Consider the following 24,015-nt stretch of genomic DNA (forward strand, 5'->3'; position numbering starts at 1 on the left):
GAGCGAGCGAGCAGCGAGCGAGCGAGCGAGCGAGCGAGCGAGCGAGGAGCGAGCGAGCGAGCGAGCGAGCGAGCGAGCGAGGAGCGAGCGAGAGAGCGAGCGAGCGAGCGAGCGAGAGAGCGAGCGAGCGAGCGAGCGAGAGAGCGAGCGAGCGAGAGAGCGAGCGAGCGAGCGAGCGAGCGAGCGAGCGAGCGAGCGAGCGAGCGAGCGAGCGAGCGAGCGAGCGAGCGAGCGCGAGCGAGCGAGCGAGCGAGCGAGCGAGCGAGCGAGCGAGCGAGCGAGCGAGCGAGAGCGAGCGAGCGAGACGAGCGAGCGAGCGAGCGAGCGAGCGAGCGAGCGAGCGAGCGAGAGAGCGAGCGAGCGAGCGAGCGAGCGAGCGAGCGAGCGAGCGAGCGAGCGAGCGAGCGAGCGAGAGAGCGAGCGAGCGAGAGAGCGAGCGAGCGAGCGAGCGAGCGCAGCGAGCGATCGAGCGAGCGAGCGACGAGCGAGCGAGCAGCGAGCGAGCGAGAGCGAGCGAGAGCGAGCGAGCGAGTTCTATCTATCAGCGATCTATCTATCGATCTATCTATCTATCTATCTATCTATCTATCTATCTATCTATCTTCTAATCATTTCATTGAAACATTAGTTCATAGATTGTTTATATTAATGTCATTTCTCTTCATTTTAGATTGGCTGAAATTTTCGAAAAAGAAAAAGAGATTTACATGCGTAAAGATCCAGATCCATTCGATGAACGTCATCCCTATCGTACTGATCCCAGCTGTCAATTTGGTTTCCTTCTCAAACAACTATTTCGCAAAGATCATTTTATGAAAAAGGTATAAAAATTACAATGATTTTAAATACAAATCTATTCAACTAATGATTTTGTTTTTCCTTCCAGTTGGTTAATGATTATTTGCGTGATAACTATTTCACAAGGCAAAACATCCAGAAAGTTCTTATGAATTAAATATTTTAGCTTTACGTTTAATTTTGGTCATCATGCCGGGCCTAGAAACAACAGCTGTTTTTCAGGTGGAATTTGATAATCTCATTAATCGTATTTATGGTTGGGCTGAAGATAGTATTGAACCTTTACAAAGTTATGCCACAGGTTTATTGGCTGCCGCTATGGAGGTTACCGATATAGCCATAACATTTCGTGATATGAATACACGTTTAGTGCCCAAAATGATTAAAACGTTTACATATGCTACAGGCTATACACAAAAGTAAGTACATAGTATTTTTTAAGAGGAAGTGAATATGCCTATTAATTTTGTGTTTTATTATAAATTGCAGCCATTTTACAGCCTCCCTCCACTACAGAAGTACCTTCTGCCAATAACTCGATAGATAGTTCTATAGGCTGTAGTTCAAATATGGAACGTATACTGCCTTCTTGGATGGCCGGCTCAGCACCTCAATCACCTCAACGTTTAGATGACAGCACAGCTAGTGCACGTTGTCACAATAGCAGTGCTTTGGATACCTTTGTTAACACTTCCAACTTGTCCACCCTACTGGAAAATAGCCGTGATGCTTTTCCCGCCAACAATGCTGGTCGTTATTACAAGAAAATGTATATTTCCATACATCCACCTTCAGCGGAGACCAGTCAAATGTTAATATTACGTTATCTTACCACCATGGGTGAATATCAGGAGTTTTTGGGTTTGGTATTCGAACACAATGCCATGCAATTGATTTTCGGTTATATTGAAAATTTGGATAGACGTGATACATGTCTGGCCTTTGAAGCCCTCAAATATTTGGCTTCTCTGCTGTGTCATAAGAAATTCGCCCTGGAATTTATTTCCCATGGAGGTTTAGAGGTGAGTAAAGGAAGTTTTTCTGTTTATTTGGGTGAAAATATTAATATTCTTTTCGTTTTTCTTTAGCGCATTTTAAAAGTTCCTCGCCCTAGTATTGCCGCTACTGGAGTTTCTATTACCTTATATTATTTGGCTTATTCGGAAGATGCCATGGAACGTATATGCACCATGCCCAAATATATAATCACCGAATTGGTTTAAATATGCTTTATGGATATTGGGTCATTCCTATGATTCGGGTAAATGTCATGCTACCATGTTCTTTGGCCTAAGTTTTCAATTTAAAGTCATGTTAGATGAGTTTGATGCTCAAGATGGTTTAAGAAAACTATACAATGTGGTAAGTAGAAAGAAGTTTATGATAAAGTCTTGGAAATAATAAAGTAATAAACTCATTTTTTCTTTTATGTTAGATTTCGGTTTTGAAAATCCTTAATCCCTCCAATAATGATGATGACGATAATAATGAACTGAACGAAGATGTGGAATGTGCTTCCCGCCAAATGGTGCGTCATGTTTGTGTGGCTTTAAAGCGTTATATGGAATCCCATCTTTTCTATAAATACAACAACTTTATGTGTCAACAATATCCGGTATCAAGTGAATTTAATCGCAACATTACTAAAGCTGCCAAATCTACGGTAGAACAAATCAATGAACAGATACGTACGCTTCAAGAAAATACCTCGGTAAGAGCCCATTGGGCTCCTGTAGATCAGCTCTTGAAATTGGGTGGCATAACTTTACTGCTAAAGATTATTGCTTTCTCTTATGATTGGAATAATGGTGGCCGCTCGGAAACGGTGCGTACTGCTTTAGATGTTCTCTCTATATGCTGTGTTATACCACGTGTTTACGTGGCCTATTGTGATCTATTAGAATTGCCCGATCATGTCACTACTTCGGGTATTTATTCCATATTGGGCGCTGCTGCTGGTGATATAGTGCCCGATGCAGATGTACAAAAATCTGCCTTGGCAGTGCTATGTAACTGTGTTTGCTCTCCTATAGCCAGGGTAAGTTTTAAAGAAATCTTTAATCAGAAGGAGTTTATACTTAAATGTTTTCCTTTTCTTTGTAGAAAGAACCTAATAGTCTTATCAAATGCTTTGGTTCCTCCAAGAAAAATAAACATAATAACAAATACAGCGAGGAACTAGTGGAAAAAGTATGGGAATCAGTTTGTTCCAACAATGGCATTATTGTTTTACTTTCCCTTATGCAAATAAAAACACCCATTACCGATGCTGATTGCATACGCGGCATGGCCTGTCGTGCTTTAGCAGGTCTAGCACGTTCAGAACGTGTCAAACAGATTGTAGGCAAACTGCCTCTATTTGCCAGTGGTCAAATACAAACTTTAATGCGTGATCCTATACTACAGGAGAAAAGAGCTGAACATGTTATATTCCAGAAATATGCCTTGGAACTACTAGAGCAGGTTTCGGGTAAAACTAAACCATTCAGTCATCAACTGGATCCCACCTTGGCCAATATACACAAGGCCAATATAATAGCACAAACCAAAATACAATATAACGAACAGCAGCTATATCAATTGATCTATGATCATTTGGAATCTAAAGGACTTTCACAAACCGCCCAAATGTTGCAAAAAGAAGCTGGTCTACAGCTGCCCTCAACAACCACCAAAAGTTTTCATCAATCGCCGTTTGATTATAAGGTATTGCCCACTAGTTCTATAGCACGTAATCGTTTGCGTAATCGTATGCAGGATGTTAATCAAGCTATAAACAGTGCTACCAATCAAACACCACCTAGTAGTAGCTCAGCAACTAATAGTGGAGAATTGTTAAATGGCAGTTTTAGTGAAGACCAGGTCATGAATACAGTGACCCCCATTAAATTGGTCAAGAAAATGGAGAAAACAAATCCACCCTCTAGCACTACATTAAACACTACCAACAGTGCGGTGCCCAAGTCAACTTTAAACAATGCTAATCAACAAAGATCTTTGCAAAAACAAATTTCCGTAGTGGATCCCAATAGCTTAATGGAAGTTGGCTCACCACCTTCTACTACGGGTATTTCTTTGGGTACCATTGTCACTGAATACTTAACAAATCAACATGCTCTTTGCAACAATCCCATGACTACTTGTCCTCAATTCGATTTGCTTACACCTCACAAATGTCCCGATCCCAAACCCAATCGTGTTTTAGGCGACAATCTTAATGTAACCAATCGTTTCTTTAGAGCACAAGCCGGCTATAATACCCGTAAAATGAATAGACGTTTTGTGCATTCCTACTTTGCTCCTTGGCGTACTATACGTTCTACCGATAGTAATGAAATCAACTTTTCCTCCTGTCATATTGTACAAAATTCCGATCTTCTACTGGTGGGCACCCATCAGGGCGAGGCTAAGGCCTTTAATATTAATCATGCCACGGAAGAGTTTTCCTCTCGTTGTCATAGTTATATTATTGATTCTATACAATCGAATCGTACCGGAGACTTGGTGTTAACTTCAGCCAGCTGGCGTTCCCCTTTAAGTGTTTTGTGGTCTATTAAGGATTCAGATTTTGTGTCGAAAATACAATTTAATGATGAGTTTTATTGTGAATTTAGTAAATTGTCACAGGACAAAATCATAGGCACACAAAATGATGTAAGTTTTCTCCTTACTTAGTTACAAACAAAAGATTTTTATTCTATTGAATTTGTTTACAGTGTTGTACTATTTATGATATAGCCAAGGGTCAACTGATATCAACATTTACACCTACATTGGGTAATCAATATAGTAAAAATCGTGCTACCTTCTGTCCCACCGATGAATTGGTATTATCAGGTTTGTTTTTTCCATTTTAAACTTTCTTTATAGAGAAATTAAAGTGTTTCTTTAATAGATGGTGTTCTTTGGGATGTGAGATCTGGCAAAGAAATACATAAATTTGATAAATTAAATCAATCCTTATCAGGTGTCTTCCATCCAAATGGTTTAGAGGTAAGAACAAAACTATGAACTAAAAAATATAAATCTAAAAAAAATGTTTTGTCATTTCCAGATTATTTCCAATACAGAGGTATGGGATTTGCGCACATTCCATTTGCTGCAAACGGTACCGGTGTTGGATCAGTGTCTCTTGAAATTCTCTCCCCTCAACACTATATATGGCATACGTTTGGAAATGGAATACCGCAACGATTTCGATGATACAACCAATTACGATACCAGCTTTAAGGTTCTAGATGCCTACGATTATTCCTCGATATCGACCATAGATGTTAAACGCAGCCTATTTGATTTGAGTGTCAATGGTAATGGCAGTCTAATAGCTTTGGTGGAGGATCAACCCTCATACGAGACGAAATCCGAAACATTTGTGAAGATATATTGTGTGGGCATGAAGAAAACCGAACAAGACGAAGAGGTGTGTGATATGAATACTGAAAATCTTGTTAACAACAGTAGTTCTAACCAATTACCGAACTTGACTCGTTTATATGAGAATTCGGGTGCAAGTGACGGTGGTATGGGTAGGACAACTGGTAGAGAAGGGGCTAGTATTAGCCTTTTCGGTACGACGGCTGCCAGTGGCAATGGCGGCGTCGGTGGTCATGCTGCGCCGCGCCCCAGGGCTGCTGGCGGCGTTAACGATGTTGGCGTTGGAAACGGTAACGGTGGCGGCGGTGGTGGTGGTAATGGTGCTGTGGGCAATGGTGGCGCAAATGCTATAGAAGCTAGGAATGCTAATCAATTCGCTATAAGATGGCATGGCAATAATGTCGAAATAGTGCCGCCACATTTGGTGGGTCAAAGACAGCGTCAGTCACAGATACAACCCCAGCCTCAGCCACGTAATCATCATCATCATCAACAAAACCGCACCATTAACAATAGTAATAACAACAATAACAATCGTGACGCTGACCTAAGAGCCGCCCTAGCGCCCGACCCTATTGAGGGTGTTGGAGGCGGTGGCGGCGGCGTTGGTAATGCAGGCAATGGCGGCGCGGGCGCAGCACAGGCCGATGTTAATAATGATCTCTATGATGATTTGTTTGATTTGGATGATATAGCAATAAATATATTGTCTCTGCTTGTAGGAAGATGAAGAGGAGTGTGAGTCCGACGAGGACAATTCAGACAGTGATGCCTCAGGCAATGGTAAACTTAAAACTTTATTTAAGGAAAATATACTAATTAATTTGCATTTGCAGTATTTGGTTTACGATCTGATGATCAAATGCGTAATGGCAGAAGACGCCGCAATCAAGAAGATGATGATGACGACGACGATGATGATGACGATGATGATGATGACGACGATGATGACGATGACGACGACGATGATGATGACAATGACGACGACGATGATGATGGTGGCTGGATAGATATTGATATGGATGATGATGATGAAGATATACCCTTAAATAATTTCCGTTTTATTGATTAGAATTTGAAATACACTTCAACTCCTTCCTCTCAACTACCAACTACCTAGTCTATCTTCTTCTTCTGCCAGGTGTAAATGATAGCAACTTTATTTTGGTCACACATTTGTTTGTTAAATGTTAACAAAAAAAACAGGAATTATGCAAAAACATTTCCTTTTAATCTTCTATCTTCCCTAGTTAATGAATGTCTGTTCATTTGTTGTTTGTTCTTCTATTAAAACAAATCATTTTTCTTTTAATTTAACTATTCCTCCCCCCAAAAAAAGAAATAAATAATTTTAGTTTTAAGTATTGTTTAATTATAAAATACATATACAATTTATTCATTTTTTTCTATACAACATTTAACTTTTTTTTACATTTTTTTGTTACATAAATTAATATTTTTTTATATATTATAATTTAAATATTATTTAACAATTTAGTATGTGTACAAAAAACAGCATCCAGGAAAAAAAAACATTATTTCGAATTATTTGTATTTTCTTTGCAAGTTTATTGTTAATTTAATCTTTTTCTCTCTTAACTTAAACTAAACTATAATAAATTATGTTGAATGATTATTATTTTGTATGTAAAAAAATGAAAGCAAAACGTTTAAATATATATAAAACATTTTAATACAAAAAAGATTAAACTATATTTAGTATATTGTCTAACAAATAGAAACAAAAGAAACATATTAAAACTTAAAGAAAACAAAAAACTATAAATTATACAAAAATAACATAAAAATAATAACAGTTATATATTTAATTTAAGTCAATATTTGATGAACATTTAAAAACAAAGAAATTGTAAAACAATTTACTTGCATTTTTTATAAGCAAATAAAAAAACCTAATGAAAAAGAAATTTATTTGAAATTATAAAGTGTGTTTTAAAATTTTGGAAATTGAAGAGGAAAATTTATGTTTTTTTTTAATACAAATTATGCGTTTTTAAAGAAGACGTTTTGCACACTGCATTACCCAATAACTGCGTTATCAACCGTAAAATAAACAAGTACGAATTCTATATTCGGTTGTACCGAATCTCATATGCCATTTAAAATACAATCAGTAGAACAACTAGAAGAGCACTAGAAAAGAACTAAAACAGAACTAGAACAGAACTAGAACAGAACTAGAACTGAACTAGAACAAAGCTGGAACAGAACTAGAATAGAACTAGAACCGAACTGGTACAGAACAGTAACAAAACTAAAACCTAACCTGAAAAAGAGCAGGACTATAACTGAACAAGAAATGAACGAGAATAGAACTGCAACTGAACTAGAATAGAGTTAGAAAAGAACTAGAACTGTAATAAAACAGAACTTGGATGGAACTAAAATAGAACTAGAATTGAACTAGAACTAGAATAGAAATAGCACAGAACTAGAACAGGACTAGAACTAGAAAATAACTAGATCAGAACTGAACAAGAAATGAACGAGAATAGAACTAGAACTGAACTAGAACTTACTAAAACAGAACTAGGACAGAACAAGAATAGAACTAGAACTGAGCTAGAACAGAATAGAAATAGGAGAGTACTAGAACTGAACTAGAACAGTGCTGGAACAGAACTAGAACAGATCTAGAACAGAACTAGAATTGAACTCTAGTCTACAGTCGAGTCTATAGTCTAGTTTATAGTCTAGTATACAGGCTAGTCTATAGTCTAGTCGATAGTCTAGTCTATAGTCCAGTCTACAGTCTTGTCAATAGCCTAGTCTATAGTCTAGTCTAGTCTATAGTCTAGGCTATAGTCTAGGCTATAGTCTAGTCTATAGTCTAGTCTATAGTCTAGTTTATAGTCTAGTCTATAGTCTAGTCTATAGTCTAGTCTATAGTCTAGTCTAGTCTAGTCTATAGTCTAGTCTATAGTCTAGTCTATAGTCTACTCTATAGTCTAGTATATAGTCTAGTCTATAGTCTAGTCTATAGTCTAGTCAATAGCCTAGTCTATAGCCTAGTCTATAGTCTAGTCTATAGTATAGTCTATAGTCTAGTCTATAGTCTAGTCTATAGTCTAGTCCATAGTCCAGTCTACAGTCCAGTCTATAGTCCATCTATAGTCCAGTCTATAGTCCAGTCTATAGTCCAGTCTATAGTCTAGTCTATAGTCTAGTATATAGTCTAGTCTATAGTCTAGTTATATAGTCTAGTCTATAATCTAGTATATAGGCTAGTCTATAGTCTAAGTCTAATAGCTATAGTCTAGTCTATAGTCTAGTCAGTCTATAGTCTAGTCTATAGTCTAGTCTATAGTCTAGTCTATAGTCTAGTCTATAGTCTAGTCTATAGTCTAGTCTATAGTCTAGTCTATAGTCTAGTCTATAGTCTAGTCTATAGTCTAGTCTATAGTCTAGTCTATAGTCTAGTCTATAGTCTAGTCTATAGTCTAGTCTATGGTCTAGTCTATAGTCTAGTCTATAGTCTAGTCTATAGTCTAGTCAATAGTCTAGTCTATAGTCTAGTCTATAGTCTAGTCTATAGTCTAGTCTAGTCTAGTCTATAGTCTAGTCTATAGTCTAGGTCTATAGTCTAGTCTATAGTCTAGTCTATAGTCTAGTCTATAGTCTAGTCTATAGTCTAGTCTATAGTCTAGTCTAGTCTATAGTCTAGTCTATAGTCTAGTCTATAGTCTAGTCTATAGTCTAGTCTGTAGTCTAGTCTATAGTCTAGTGTATAGTCTAGTCTATAGGGTAGTCTAGTCTATAGTCTAGTCTATAGTCTAATCTATAGTCTAGTCTATAGTCTAGTCGATAGTCTTGTCTATAGTCTTGTCTGTAGTCTAATCTATAGTCTAGTCTATAGTCTAGCCTATAGACTAGTCTATAGTCTAGTCTATAGTCTAATCTATAGTCTAGTCTATAGTCTAGTCTATAGGCTAGTCTATAGGCTAGTCTATAGGCTAGTCTATAGTCTAGTCTATAGGCTAGTATATAGTCTAGTCTATAGTCAAGTCTATAGTCAAGTCTATAGTCAAGTCTATAGTCTAGTCTATAGTCTAGTCTGTAGTCTAGTCTATAGTCTAGTCTATAGTCTAGTCTATAGTCTAGTCTATAATCTAGTCTATAGTCAAGTCTATAGTCTGGTGTATAGTCTAGTCTACCTACAAACTACACTAGGTTAAGTGGAAAGCATATTTGCTTTTTGTAATTTTGTCAAACCGTGTGATTAATTTATATCTTATCTGCATTAATGCAAATATATTTGGATTAATATTTAAGTATGTAATTATAAGCAACAATAAGGGCAATTGGTTTAAAAATTTAAACAAAAATCATATACATATGTAAATAACCGCAAGAAACTAAAAAACAATATTTGTTTCTCGATTTATTCGTATAGCAAAATGTGTATGAAGTATTAACTCTCACAGAGTATGTTTGCAAGAAAGCTGTAATTTCCATAGCGAAAATAAATATTCACAAACAAATTAGGGTGGCCTCAAATGTGTTAGGACAAATTCGAGATCGTGAAAGATGAAGAAGTCCTAGAAGTGTGCTAACACTTGCTCAATTGAGGTTTCTAAAAACTTGAATCTTATGAATATTATGCTATATTAAGGAAAACAAAGTAGCCCCCTAATATTAGTATGTTAACGACTTTATATAAAATGCAATTTCAAGAATATTTGAATACTTTATTTTTTAAATGTTTTTTTTTTTTGTTGCTAAAGTCGCAAACATGTTTCAATAAAATATTGCCAAAAAATAAATAAAACAATGAATGGAAAACGTTTCACGATATCAGAAAGCTTTTGGTTGTTTTTAAATAATTGTTTGCAAAATAAATTAAATTTAGTTAGATTTTGTTTATTATTTGCTTTTTTTTTTTGTTATAATCTAATTCCAACACCTCATATATGTAAGTTCATTGGCTATTAATTAAATCAATTTTATTATAAAAATAAATCAATTCAGTTGCTGACTATCATTTGAACTTAACGCACGTTACTAACAAATTTAACGGATTTACGCGAACTATTATTTATCTAAAATAATTTAAACGGATAACGTTTAACAATATAAATAAAACGAAATGTTGAAATATTCTTTATTTACTATTTCGATTATATTGTGTTGTCTTTCGTGGCGTGTCCAAACATTTGAAGAAAATACGAAATTTTGCATACGAACGGAACCTATGCTTTTATCGGAAATTGAAAAACGTATAAAACCCATTGATGATAATATAAATTGTGATATTGTGGCCACCACACTGACCGTTAATGAAAAGGTATAATACTATTTTTAATAGTTATTATCAGTTATTTTTACAAATACATTAGGGTGGTCTTTATTAAAATAATTTAAAGTAATGTGATACCAACTTGAGATTAGTGGTACAAAATTGCATAAATTTGATCCAATTTTTTTAATTAAACGAAAATTATTTTAAATACAATTATTTAAAAAAGTTATAAATTCTCAATACGCTAGATAGGTAGATATATATACAGTATTGTTCGAAACCTAAGCAACTTTTTTTGGCATTGTATACAAAGTGCTATATTTTTCTATTTAATTGATTTATTCAAATAGATAGATCGATAGATAGATAGATAGATAGATAGTAGATAGATAGATAGTAGATTGATAGATAGATAGCTAGATAGATAGATAATAGCATAGATAGATAGATAGATAGATAGATAGATAGATAGATCAGATAGATTTAGATAGCATTAGATAAGATAGATCGATAGATAGATAGATAGATAGATAGATAGATCGATAGATAGATAGATAGATAGATAGATAGATAGATAGATAGATAGATAGATAGATAGATAGATAGATATAGATAGATAGATAGATAGATAGATAGATAGATAGATAGATAGATAGATAGATAGATAGATAGATAGATAGATAGATAGATAGAAGATAGATAGATAGATAGAATAGATAGATAGATAGATAGATAGATAGATAGATAGATAGATAGATAGATAGATAGATAGATAGATAGGATAGATAGATAGATAGAATAGATAGATAGATAGTATAGATAGATAGATAGATAGATAGATAGATAGATAGATAGATAGATAGATAGATAGATAGATAGATAGATAGATAGATAGATAGATAGATAGTAGATAGATAGATAGATAGATAGATAGATAGATAGATAGATAGATAGATAGATAGATAGATAGATAGATAGATAGATAGATAGATAGATAGATAGATAGATAGATAGATAGATAGATAGATAGATAGATAGATAGATAGATAGATAGATAGATAGATAGATAGATAGATAGATAGATAGATAGTAGATAGATAGATAGATAAGATATATAGATAGATAGATAGATAGATAGATAGATCGATAGATCGATAGATAGATAGATAGATAGATAGATAGATAGATAGATAGATAGATAGATAGATATAGTAGATAGATAGATAGATAGATAGATAGATAGATAATAGATAGATCGATAGATAGATAATAGATAGATAGATAGATAGATAGATAGATAGATAGATAGATAGATAGATAGATAGATAGATAGATAGATAGATAGATAGATAGATAGATAGTAGATAGAGCTAGATAGATATAGATAGATAGATAATAGATAGATAGATAGCTAGATAGATAATAGATAGATAGATAGATAGATAGTAGTAAGATTAGATAGATAGTAGATAGATAGCTAGATAGATAGATAGCACCTAGATAGATAGATGATAGATAGATAGGTAGATAGATAGCTTAGATAGATAGATAGATAGATAGCATAGATAGGTAGATAGATAGATAGATAGATAGATAGATAGATAGATAGATAGAATGATAGATGATAGATAGATGATGTAGATAGATAGAAGATAGATAGTAGATAGATAGATTAGATAGATAGATAGTAGATAAGATAGATAGATAGGGATAGATGATAGATAGATAGAGTAGATAGATAGATTAGATAGCTAGATAAGAGTAGATAGGTCGATAGATAGATAGATAGATAGATAGAATAGATTAGCTAGATAGATAGATTAGATAGAAGTTAAGATTAGATAGATATGATTAGATAGATAGATAGATAGATAGATAGAAGATAGATAGATAGATAGTATATAGATTTCGATAGATAGCTAGATAGATAGTGATAGATAGGATAGATAGATAGATAGATAGATAGATAGATAGATAGATAGATAGATAGATAGATAGATAGATAGATAGATAGATAGATAGATAGAATAGATAGATAGATAGATAGATAGATAGATAGATAGATAGATAGATAGATAGATAGATAGATAGATAGATAGATAGATAGATAGAATAGATAGATAGATAGATAGATAGATAGATATGATTTAGATTTAGATTTAGATTTAAAATATACTTTTTTTTATCGGAAACATGATTATATTATGTTATAAACAATTATTTTCCAACCACTTTCCTTATTTGCATAACCAATGTCAAGGTTATTTGTTAAAATAATGCTATACAAAAATCTAAAATTAAATAAAATATTTACTATGTGGTTAAGCATGCATTCAGTATGTATTACAAGTATTGTTTAAAATGTTCTTTAGTTAATTGAATCATTATTATTTGAATTCTCATCTGTCTACTGGTATTATCTAATACACGAATTTAATACCATATTTGTAATATATTTTTTTTTAAATTCTCTGGAGGTTATTTTAACATAATAAGTAGTCAGTCATATTAACCAGAACAAAATGATTTATTCTACTGTGATATTATGTACATTAGGGCGGTGCAAAGAAAAAACATTTTGTATATTTTTTTCCTAGGACTAAATTTTTTATTTATTATTTTCGGTTTCACTCATATTTGTTCATTTAATAGAGTTGAGAGCTCCCCTATGAATAATGGTGACAACTGTTGGACATGATTCGGCGACAGGTTGACTTTGAAGTGTAATTTATGGAGATGACAAAATTTTATTTTACATGCTGAATTAAATGTTTATATTTGAGAATTTTTTTTTTTAGATTTACATAGTACATGTGTATTAATTCTTCAAACACATTCCCAGAGATTTAAATCGAAGAATTGATTCTCAAGGGAATAAAAAATACCTTAGAGGTTGAATATATCTCTTAAAATTGACCCAATATGTTCTCCTCTATGCCTCATATGACTGTCTTTAGTGGTCAATAGATTAGATAAACCCCTTGAAAATATTATTCTCTTTTAACAAGATTTCAGATCCTATATTGCCCTTTTATTTCTTTAATAAGAAAGCTAAATTTTAAATTTAATTCTCCTCGTTTTTAGGAAAGTTTCATTAATACCATGTGCAAAGATCATGGCAGTTCCCATAAAGATATTTACTATTACTTCAAATTACACAATGGAGATTTAATAGGACGTAGTGAATATCATGAAATATGTCAGAGTAAAAGTAATCCCTTACTGGCCTGGGTACCATATGAACAAATGCAAAAACGTTACGCTCCCGAACTGAATCCAAAGGAGGTGAGTTTTTTTATGACTCCAAAAAAATTTTACTTTTTATAAAAATTTTGTATTTGTTTTAGCGTCATAACTATATAGCCAAAGCCACCGATGTTCAGCGGGAAAAAACGGAATTGTGTTATTTCCGTCATACCGATTTAGTTTATAATATATCCGATAATTTATTCACCTGTGTGGTGATGATATTCGAAGATAATTTTGTAAGTAGAAAATTTTAATTTTCTCCAGTTTTATAGTTTAATTAATTAATTCTTAACTTTCAGTACGGTTTGGATTCCAATATAAATGTTTTGGTGGAAATTAAACCTTTAATGTATGAACTACGTAATATAACCTATTTGCCTACGTTAAATTCAACTCTTAGCTATAAAACGCTATTGGGTAAAAAGGAATTGAAAAATCCCAGTAGTGAAAAGAAAGAAATTTTTGGTAATTTAAAGTATTCCTTTGTGGAGAAGATTGATTTAAATTTGTCTACCGTTTACCAAGATGATATGATCAAATTACCCTTATTGTTTGAGCATAAAAATGCTATTTTGGAATTAGATGATAAGGGCATAGGAGGCATGGATGTTAATGAGGTAATTTAGGGAAAAAAATAAAAAAATTTTCGTTTAATTTTTTTTGATTAAAATTTTGCAGAAAGCCTATTATGGCCGTAAAATGGAACCAAAAACCAAAATCAAGGTCGATGTCATTGGCCAATGGGCAGAACATTGCGAACAATTTAATGCCGATATTTACGAATACTTTGGTTATGGCATTAAACGTTTTCGCAACGAAATGAAAAATGGTTCGGTAACATTTGTACGCATCGAAAGTACCGAACCCGTGTATGAAATTCCCGAAGAAGATGATATTGTTGTGGCAAAAATACATTCGTTGGGTGGTAAAAAATTTGAACGTCTAAGCGCCGAAGAGGATAGTTTTGGTTTCGATGGTAATGACAGCATGACTTTAAATGAATTGGATGGTAATTGGGAAGATGAAGAAGAGGGTCATACTGATAATCGTCCATATCCAGGTTTTTATCCTTGGTTTATTGTGGCTGTTCTTGTGGTTGCGGGTGTCATTTTGGCGGCAATTATGGTGTTGTACGTAATTATAGTAAGAAAAATGAAAGGCAAAATTATAAATTTACTGGTATTTAAAAGGGGGAAGAGAAAATCAATTAACAAGTATTACACTTTTACAGAAATATTGAAATTTTTACTAATATTTTTTTTTATTTTAAAATTTATAATAAAATGTTGCTTTTTATTAAAACATTTTGGGTTTTAATTAGTTAGTTAGTTAGTTAATAAGTTAAATAATTAGTTTTTAAAGATATTTAGTTAGTTGAAACCCTTGCAAAAAAATATAAATATCTTTGAAATCGGTTGGTAAAGAAAAATAATAGAAAGTGTTAATAAGATTAACATTTCGAAGGTACCTTACTTTTAGCCCTCCTAGCACCTCCTCTGGAGCATTTGTAGGCTCCATTTTTAAAACTTTAATACGTATACTCCTTGTCTATGTCCATGTCAAATTTTATTACGATTTGAGCATTAGTTTTGATTCTGTTAGAATCCAAGCGATGTGTACTTTCCATACAAATTGTGCTGCACCAATTGTAATCTCAGTAACTCTGTTTAGTTTCCTCTAATCTGGCAACATTTTGTATGTAATTGTAAATTTCTAATAAGAACTTTGTTAACTCATTCTCTCTCTTTCGCACGCACAACAATTTTTGTTTTAACTTCAGAAAAAATTCTCTTACTAGAATTTATAGGAAAAAAAGGAGAAAGAGTTAACATAACAAAACACGAGCTCAGTTTTGTTACACGGTTCTTGATAAACATTCAGTTCGTAAACGAAAATTTGTTTTAATAAATAATAATAAAAAACAAATACAATAAAACCTAAATTGAATTGAAAAGTGTTAAGAAATTCAAAAAAGCTCAATAATACGGCAAGAATTTCAAAAGAAATCTGTGAAGTTTGAAATCCATAACAAAAGAATAAAAATCAATTTTCGTAACAGGGCTAGAGCAAAAAAAAAAAGAAAATTTTAAGTTCTAAAGTGTGTGTGTGAAAGTGTTTTAAAAAAGAGAAAAAATATTAGCAAAATTGAAAACAAAATCTTTTAATAAACGCCGTAAAACAAATTAAACATTTAGTTCGAGTAATTCAATTTTAATTACACTTGGAAAAAAGGTAAGTTCATAATAATAAAAACAAATTTATTTCGCTTTTTTGCAATTTCTTTTTTATTTTTGCTGTTTGAAAAATTTGTCTGGCAACTTTAACAACAACCAGCTGTTTGTTTACCTCGACATTGTTTTACTCTTTTCTTTTTAACTTTTCCAAATAAGTAGAAAAGAGACGACTATATATTATGTGGCCAAAGTATATTTCGTTTTTCCTTTTTATTTTTGTTTCTGAAAACGAAACAACTTCGTTTTCATTTTGTTGGCAGCCATTGTGTTTTACCGACGTCAGAAGAAGACAAAAGGTCGTGCGTGTGTAGAAATTTATACAAAAAACATTTTGATTCACTAGCTTCAATTTCATTTTTCCCCAACAAAAATTCCTTAAACTTTAAGGAAAATCTAGTTATTTCGTTCATGTAAATTATAAAAAAAGTGTGTTTTTTGCAAACTCTTCTAACGGTTTATGAGTTTGTTATTGTTTTGAAAAAAAATAAAAACAAAATTAAATCACAAACAAAACTTTGAAAAACTGAAAAAAATGTGAAATTTCTTTAAATGAAAAAGAGAAAAAATTGTGCTTATAAAAGAAAACATTCATAAAATATCATCAAAGAACATTTGTTCCCTAGAAAACGCGTTATTTTTATATAATTTATTGCCTCGAAGGTAAGTTTCTTTTTAGTAAAATTATGCTGTGAGCCAGAAAATGCTTTGGTTTTTCTTGTTGTTGTTTTAAATATTTCTACATTTAAATTTTTCTCTATGAGTTTGTTTCTTTTTTTTTGTATCAACCATTACCAAATCCGGAATTTTTATATCGTTTGCATTTAGTAGTTGTGTTAGTTTGGTGGATTTTCTTCTTTTATTTCTACTACTGAAAATGCTGTGCTTTATCTTTCATCTGTGTTTTTTTTTTCTACTTTTATTTTGCACCGAAATTCTACATGAGATAAAACTATAGGTAAATTGTTGCTATGGCGTGTATATGTCTCTTTTTTTTTTTGGTGTAATTCTCATTCCATCTCTTTTTTGTGTTTTGTTTCTATTGAGATTTCTGCTAGAACAAGGTGACTCAGAAAATGTTTTTTGTTAACAGGGTGTTACTTTTTTGGCAATAAATTGCCGTTAAATTAAGCGCTGTATATTTTTAAAATTTAATCCTCGGAAAGTCTGTTCGTGAGCTTATTGACTAGTCTTTTGACTATACTATTGATTAGTCTGCTGTATACTATTGATAAGTCTGCTGTTCGTGAGTTAGACTAGACTATTGAGGAGTCTTTTGACTAGAATATTGACCAGTCTATTGACTTGTATGTGAACTATATTGTTGACTTGTCTATGGACTATTGATTAGTCTTTAACTAACTAACTAATGAGTCTTTTTACTAGTCTATTGACTAGACTATTAGCTAGTCTATTGACTAGCCTTTGGAATAGTCTATTGACTAGTTTATTAACTAGTTTATAGACTAGTGCATTGACTATTCTATAGATTAATCATTCGACTTTTCTGTGAACTATATTTTGACTATTAATAAGTCTGTCGACTTTTTGATTGACTAGTATATTGACTATACTATTAACAAGTCTATTTACTAGTCTATTGAATTGTCTGTGAACTCTATACTGTCGGCTTTTGTATGACTGGTCAATGGATTACCCTAAGATACCAGGCAACCGAGTTTTTTCCACAGTAGAACTGTTACAACAAACACCGGAGGCTGTTAGTCGGCATCACTTGGGGTATTGGATAAAGGAATCTTGTTAGCTACTGCCAGGGTAACGATTCGCATCTTACTCGGCGACCGGGTTTTTTTCCACAGTAAAACTTTTATAACAACCATGACTGAACTTTGGGTATGGATAAGGAAATCTTGTTAGCTGCTGTCAGTGGTTAATTATGCTTTGAAAATTTTGTTCAATTTTATTTAAGAAAATTATTTTCTTTACAAATATTGAAAGTTTGAAATCCATGTTTCTTGAGAATGTAGTGATGCCCACAGAACTAAGAACGATTTCTTTTTATGAATGAATTCTTAGAAAAAGAAAATATTATTTGCAAGAATTTTTGTATGAAGAGACACGCGTATTAGAGATGTCGTCCTATCCCAACTTATTTTATAGTTACAATGAAAAGTTACTCTTTAAATTACGGAAAAACGTAGAAAAAATGCGCATGTCTGAAAAAGAAGGGAAAGTGTATTTAATGAGATTTTCCCCGAATATATTATATTGTATATGTATTGAATTGGTATTATTTATTTTTTGTTATTATGAATTCATTATCATAATTGAGAATTAAGAAAAATGAAATTACCCTGAACAGGAAATTTTTATATTGAATATATTATAGATTTATCTTGATTTATATAAAAATATGTAATAAACAAAGCATTCTCTTGGCTCCACAAAAAAATAAACCAAACATCTCTTAATTACCTCTATCTATGTAATACTATTATTTACAGCCCTTTGTAAATTGGTGATATCTTAACAACATGGAACGTAAAAAAGTTCTAGAATTGGATAAAATCTGTCGTGTTTGCATATGTGAACGCAAAGATATGCGACCGCTGTTTAGTGAAAAAGTCGCCGATATGCTAATGGAATGTGCCAGTGTGTGTGTTAGACCCACTGAGGGTTGGCCCGATAAGATATGTGTACAATGTGTACATGCTGTCTCACGTTGTCATGCCTTTAAAATGCAAGTCGAACGTAGTGATAAAGAATTGCGAGAATATATTAAATCCTTAACGGTAAGAGTGGTAATAGAAGATTCGCCATCAGCAACGCAGACACCGGCCACACAACAAACCGAAATGAAAATGCATCAAACCACCACTAGAGTGGTGTTAGATGAAGCTCAAGGTTTGAAACTGCAACAAAGTCAAGCTAAATTAATAGCTTTACAGCAGCAGCAACAGTTGTTAATACAACAGCAACAAGAACAAAAGCAACAGAAGCTAATACAAAAACAATTAAAACAGCAGCAGCAGCAACAGGAACAGGAGGAAAAACAACAAATGTTACTGCAACAACAGCAGCAACAGCAGCAGCAACAACAACAACAACAACAGCAGCAGCAAATAGTTTTGCAAAATAAAAAGAAAACTTTGGCCTTAAATAAACAAAAACAACAGAGTGTGCTTAAGAAAACATCAGCAGCAGCAACAACAACAACACCAGCAACAGCAACAACAAACTATTGTGATGCAGCAACAGCAGCAGCCACACATGCAAACTATGCAACCACAACAAAATCCTCATATTTTGCAACAACAGATACTCTCCGACTCCATTACCGTACAAATCCCCGCCTTCAAACCACACAATCAATAATGAGTTCTCCTCCCTTATTACCCATTCCCACAACAAACTCCAATAACACTAATACACTAGTACCACATACCAATACTAGCACCTCCCTGCCACAACAATTAGTCCTACCAAATGGACAAATTATAACCACCACTCAAATCCTCACCACTAATAGCAATGGCCAACAACAATTGGCACAATTAATCAATCCACAACCGGCAGCACCACCGCCGGTTACTCAGCATCAAACACAATTTGCTCCCCAGTTGATACAGACGACAAGTGGTCAAACATTGCAACTGATACAGCAACCAAATGGTCAGCAAATCTTGCAATTGGTGCATATTGTTCCTCATCGTTCCGTAGTGGGAACGGGAGGCAATTCAAATACCACCACCATACTCGATGATGAACACATTACCATGGTGGATGAAGAAACGCTAATGGAACAGACTGAACAACATCTCATCGATGATGATGAAGTGGATGATCAAGGGATGGGTGATGGGCAAAGAGAACAAATCTGTGAAACCATAGTGGTGGATGAAGAACAAATGCAAGTACATCACGGCCAGCATCATCATCATCAGTTGTTGCAACAAAATGAAGATCTGGAATATCTGGATGATATAACAGTGACCACATCACAACAGCAGCAGCAGCAACATCATCAGCAGCATCACCATCATCACTCCCAGCATCAACAACTGATACTACAGGATGTAACAGTGGTGCATGAGGTCGTTGATGATGATGATCCAGATGATGATCGTGATCATGATGATATAATCGAGGAGATACACATGGAAGAAGAGATGCTGGATGATGATAATACTGGCGCTGTTCTTTAGAAACCTCAAATGGTTCTGATTTCATAAACCGATGAGCAGCTCGAACAGCATCAACAATTGCTGGCCTCTGTAGAGGAAGATGAAGAATTATGCAACAACAGCAAGATATGGCAGAGCATGAAAACTCTTTGGCTCAATACACCATAGTGGAACACTGTGTGGGAGATGAAGATGATGCCGATGCCTTAGAGGAAGCCGAAGTTAATGCTGTTCTTCATGCAGCCTGTGGTGGTGGTATTATCAATGAAAATGATGACATGATGACGGGAGAAACAACACAGAAAACTGTTAGCAACTCTATGACCACCAACACTACGACAACAACGGCCAACACACCCTCAAAGAAAGCCCGTCGAGCAGCTAATACACACACTAACAAATCCTTAGCATCTTCGCGTCTGCTGCAAGCAACCGCCAATTCTATAGCCGCAGCTGCTGCCCTCGATGATGACACCGAAATGGATTCTAAAATTATAGCCGAATTTATTAATCAACAGACTTCCGTTCTAGGAACAGGACGCTACAAGTGCAATCTATGCCAACAGGAATTTAAACAATTCAAAGGGCTACACAATCACATGCATTCGCATTCCAATTGGATACGAGCGAATTGTAAGAAACAACCACAATGTGAAATTTGCCACAAGACCTTTAAGGGACCGGGTATGTTGCGTATGCATATGAAAACCCATCAATCGGCAGCCAAAATACCCACCTGTCATATTTGCGGCAAAACTTTCAAGTCCAAGGCCATACTCTATCGTCATCGGCACATACATCAACAGCGTTCGTTTGCCTGTGCCATAGACAATTGTCGCAAACACTTTTCAAGTGCTGTCACTCTAAAGGCTCACGCTGAACGTAAACATCCACAAACGTTAAATGTGCCCAAATTTAAATGTGGCGAATGCAATAATCTTTTCTTTGATGTAGAAGATTTACAGGAACATGTACAAATAACCGGTCATGGTGGTGTCAATAATGGCAATACTTCGGGCAATTCCTCACATGAACTAAATCTCTCGAATGAACAAAACGATGGTGATTCCGGTCAAGGCACACAAACGGTCACCATGCATGAAGTGGTCAATAGCAATGGTGATGTTTTTATAGTTACGCAGGCGTAGTTTTAAACTGTAAATTAAATTCATTTGTTGTCTTTTAATTTTAATTAGCGGTTTCTTTCTCCTTTTCTCTCATTAGAATGGGAATTTTATTGTTGTTTAATATAATTAATTTATAGATTTGATCACATTATAATATTAAAAATCTGTGCAAATAATTTTTATATTATAAAAAATGTATATAGTTATTGTATGTACTTAGTTTAGGTACTCGTTTATATTAAGAAGTTTTTTAATAATTAACACTTTTTTTATTTTTCAGTTTTTTTTTTTTGGCAATAAATCAAATAAAAAGAAATTATTTTTATATAAATACGTATGAATACATCTAGTTATTTATTTTACACGGCGGATCGCCGCTCTCTTAGGGGACAGCTGTTGTACAATTCGCATCTACTTCGTTGTTGAAATCCTCTCCTTTTCGACATTGAAAAATTTCCTTGACTTCGTCTACAGAATCCTCTGAAACATATTGCTATAAGCTTAATATGTATTTCTTCCCTATTTCTAGCCGGAAAGTGAAGAGCAGGTCAACAAATGCCATTATATGTAGACACTCCCTTTTTCCAGTGCCGTAGAATCCGACGTTTACTACCCTGTTAAGAGAGAGAAAAACATTTTGAGCATTTGCGTTTCATTTGCCAATATACTGCTCCATACTTTTTTGACGTTAGTGATTTTGAGAACAAAGGAATTTTCCTCCTCTTAACTTCTTCCTGCTTAGCGACGTTCTAGGTGAAAGCAATACTTTCCCAACATATTCTTTTTCATCATCAGAATTTCCCAGAATTTATAATAAGCGCTCATTTGCCAATTCAGTTCTAGTTCAGTTCTAGCTCTAGTTCAGTTCTAGTTCTAGTTCAGTTCTATTTCAGTTCTATTTCAGTTCTATTTCAGTTCTAGTTCAGTTTAGTTCAGTTCTAGTTCAGTTCTAGTTCAGTTCTAGTTCAGTTCTAGTTCAGTTCTAGTTCAGTTCTAGTTCAGTTCTAGTTCAGTTCTAGTTCAGTTCTAGTTCAGTTCTAGTTCAGTTCTAGTTCAGTTCTAGTTCAGTTAGTTCAGTTCTAGTTCAGTTCTAGTTCAGTTCTAGTTCAGTTCTAGTTCAGTTCTAGTTCAGTTCTAGTTCAGTTCTAGTTCAGTTCTAGTTCAGTTCTAGTTCAGTTCTAGTTCAGTTCTAGTTCAGTTCTAGTTCAGTTCTAGTTCAGTTCTAGTTCAGTTCTAGTTCAGTTCTAGTTCAGTTCTAGTTCAGTTCTAGTTCAGTTCTAGTTCAGTTCTAGTTCAGTTCTAGTTCAGTTCTAGTTCAGTTCTAGTTCAGTTCTAGTTCAGTTCTAGTTCAGTTCTAGTTCAGTTCTAGTTCAGTTCTAGTTCAGTTCTAGTTCAGTTCTAGTTCAGTTCTAGTTCAGTTCTAGTTCAGTTCTAGTTCAGTTCTAGTTCAGTTCTAGTTCAGTTCTAGTTCAGTTCTAGTTCAGTTCTAGTTCAGTTCTAGTTCAGTTCTAGTTCAGTTCTAGTTCAGTTCTAGTTCAGTTCTAGTTCAGTTCTAGTTCAGTTCTAGTTCAGTTCTAGTTCAGTTCTAGTTCAGTTCTAGTTCAGTTCTAGTTCAGTTCTAGTTCAGTTCTAGTTCAGTTGTAGTTCAGTTCTAGTTCAGTACTAGTTCAGTTCTAGTTCTAGTTCTAGTTCAGTTCTAGTTCAGTTCTAGTTCAGTTCTAGTTCAGATCTAGTTCAGTTCTAGTTCAGTTCTAGTTCAGTTCTAGTTCAGTTCTAGTTCAGTTCTAGTTCAGTTCCTAGTTGTTCTGTTCAGTTCTATTTCAGTCTATTCAGTTCTAGTTCAGTTCTAGTTCAGTTCTAGTTCTAGTTCAGTTCTAGTTCAGTTCTAGTTCAGTTCTAGTCAGTTCTAGTTTCAGTTCTAGTCTAGTTCAGTTCTAGTTCAGTTCTAGTTCAGTTCTTAGTTCAAGATCTAGTTCAGTTCTAGTTCAGTTCTAGTTCAGTTCTAGTTCAGTTCTGTCAGTTCTAGTTTCAGTTCTAGTTCAGTTCTAGTTCAGTTCTAGTTCAGTTCTAGTTCAGTTCTAGTTCAGTTCTAGTTCAGTTCTAGTTCAGTTCTAGTTCAGTTTGTAGTTCAGTTCTAGTTCAGTACTAGTTCAGTTCTAGTTCTAGTTCTAGTTCTAGTTTCAGTTCTAGTTCAGTTCTAGTTCAGTTCTAGTTCAGATCTAGTTCAGTTCTAGTTCAGTTGTAGTTCAGTTCTAGTTCAGTTCTAGTTCAGTTCTAGTTCAGTTCTAGTTGTTCTAGTTCAGTTCTATTTCAGTTCTATTTCAGTTCAGTTCAGTTCTAGTTCAGTTCTAGTTCAGTTCTAGTTCTAGTTCAGTTCTAGTTCAGTTCTAGTTCAGTTCTAGTTCAGTTCTAGTTCAGTTCTAGTTCTAGTTCAGTTCTAGTTCAGTTCTAGTTCAGTTCTAGTTCAGTTCTAGTTCAGTTCTAGTTCAGTTCTAGTTCAGTTCTAGTTCAGTTCTAGTTCAGTTCTAGTTCAGTTCTAGTTCAGTTCTAGTTCAGTTCTAGTTCAGTTCTAGTTCAGTTCTAGTTCAGTTCTAGTTCAGTTCTAGTTCAGTTCTAGTTCAGTTCTAGTTCAGTTCTAGTTCAGTTCTAGTTCAGTTCTAGTTCAGTTCTAGTTCAGTTCTAGTTCAGTTCTAGTTCAGTTCTAGTTCAGTTCTAGTTCAGTTCTAGTTCAGTTCTAGTTCAGTTCTAGTTCAGTCTAGTTCAGTTTCTAGTTCAGTTCTAGTTCAGTTCTAGTTCAGTCTAGTAGTTGTAGTTCAGTTCTAGTTCAGTTT

At 34.1% G+C, this 24,015-nt stretch overlaps 2 protein-coding genes and 1 pseudogene across 2 annotated transcripts in view; all 3 read left to right on the plus strand.

The window, feature by feature from the left end:
- LOC119613277 (protein mahjong) overlaps nucleotides 1-6,375 on the plus strand; it is an 11,654-nt gene extending 5,279 nt beyond the window's left edge. The window contains 14 exon segments of the mRNA XM_037969280.1: nucleotides 671-821; nucleotides 887-938; nucleotides 941-1,182; nucleotides 1,184-1,217; nucleotides 1,288-1,820; nucleotides 1,887-2,018; nucleotides 2,020-2,160; nucleotides 2,234-2,836; nucleotides 2,902-4,452; nucleotides 4,515-4,635; nucleotides 4,694-4,791; nucleotides 4,853-5,218; nucleotides 5,895-5,955; nucleotides 6,009-6,375. Coding sequence (XP_037825208.1) covers nucleotides 671-821; nucleotides 887-938; nucleotides 941-1,182; nucleotides 1,184-1,217; nucleotides 1,288-1,820; nucleotides 1,887-2,018; nucleotides 2,020-2,160; nucleotides 2,234-2,836; nucleotides 2,902-4,452; nucleotides 4,515-4,635; nucleotides 4,694-4,791; nucleotides 4,853-5,218; nucleotides 5,895-5,955; nucleotides 6,009-6,244 — 4,321 coding nt within the window. The 3' untranslated portion in view covers nucleotides 6,245-6,375.
- Nucleotides 6,376-10,180: 3,805 nt separating this feature from the next.
- On the plus strand, nucleotides 10,181-14,931 carry LOC119613283. Its single transcript, XM_037969285.1, is given in 6 exon segments — nucleotides 10,181-10,477; nucleotides 13,517-13,717; nucleotides 13,780-13,917; nucleotides 13,981-14,298; nucleotides 14,360-14,789; nucleotides 14,792-14,931. Coding segments are annotated over 6 exon segments (1,362 nt in total). The 5' UTR covers nucleotides 10,181-10,279; the 3' UTR covers nucleotides 14,869-14,931.
- A 1,050-nt stretch (nucleotides 14,932-15,981) lies between these two features.
- LOC119613280 lies at nucleotides 15,982-21,410 on the plus strand (annotated as a pseudogene).
- Nucleotides 21,411-24,015: the final 2,605 nt, after the last annotated feature.

Source organism: Lucilia sericata, unplaced genomic scaffold (genome assembly GCF_015586225.1).
Source record: "Lucilia sericata isolate MDLA Ls3-8-SP2 unplaced genomic scaffold, ASM1558622v1 Contig002045F_arrow, whole genome shotgun sequence".
Classification (NCBI taxonomy): domain Eukaryota; kingdom Metazoa; phylum Arthropoda; class Insecta; order Diptera; family Calliphoridae; genus Lucilia; species Lucilia sericata.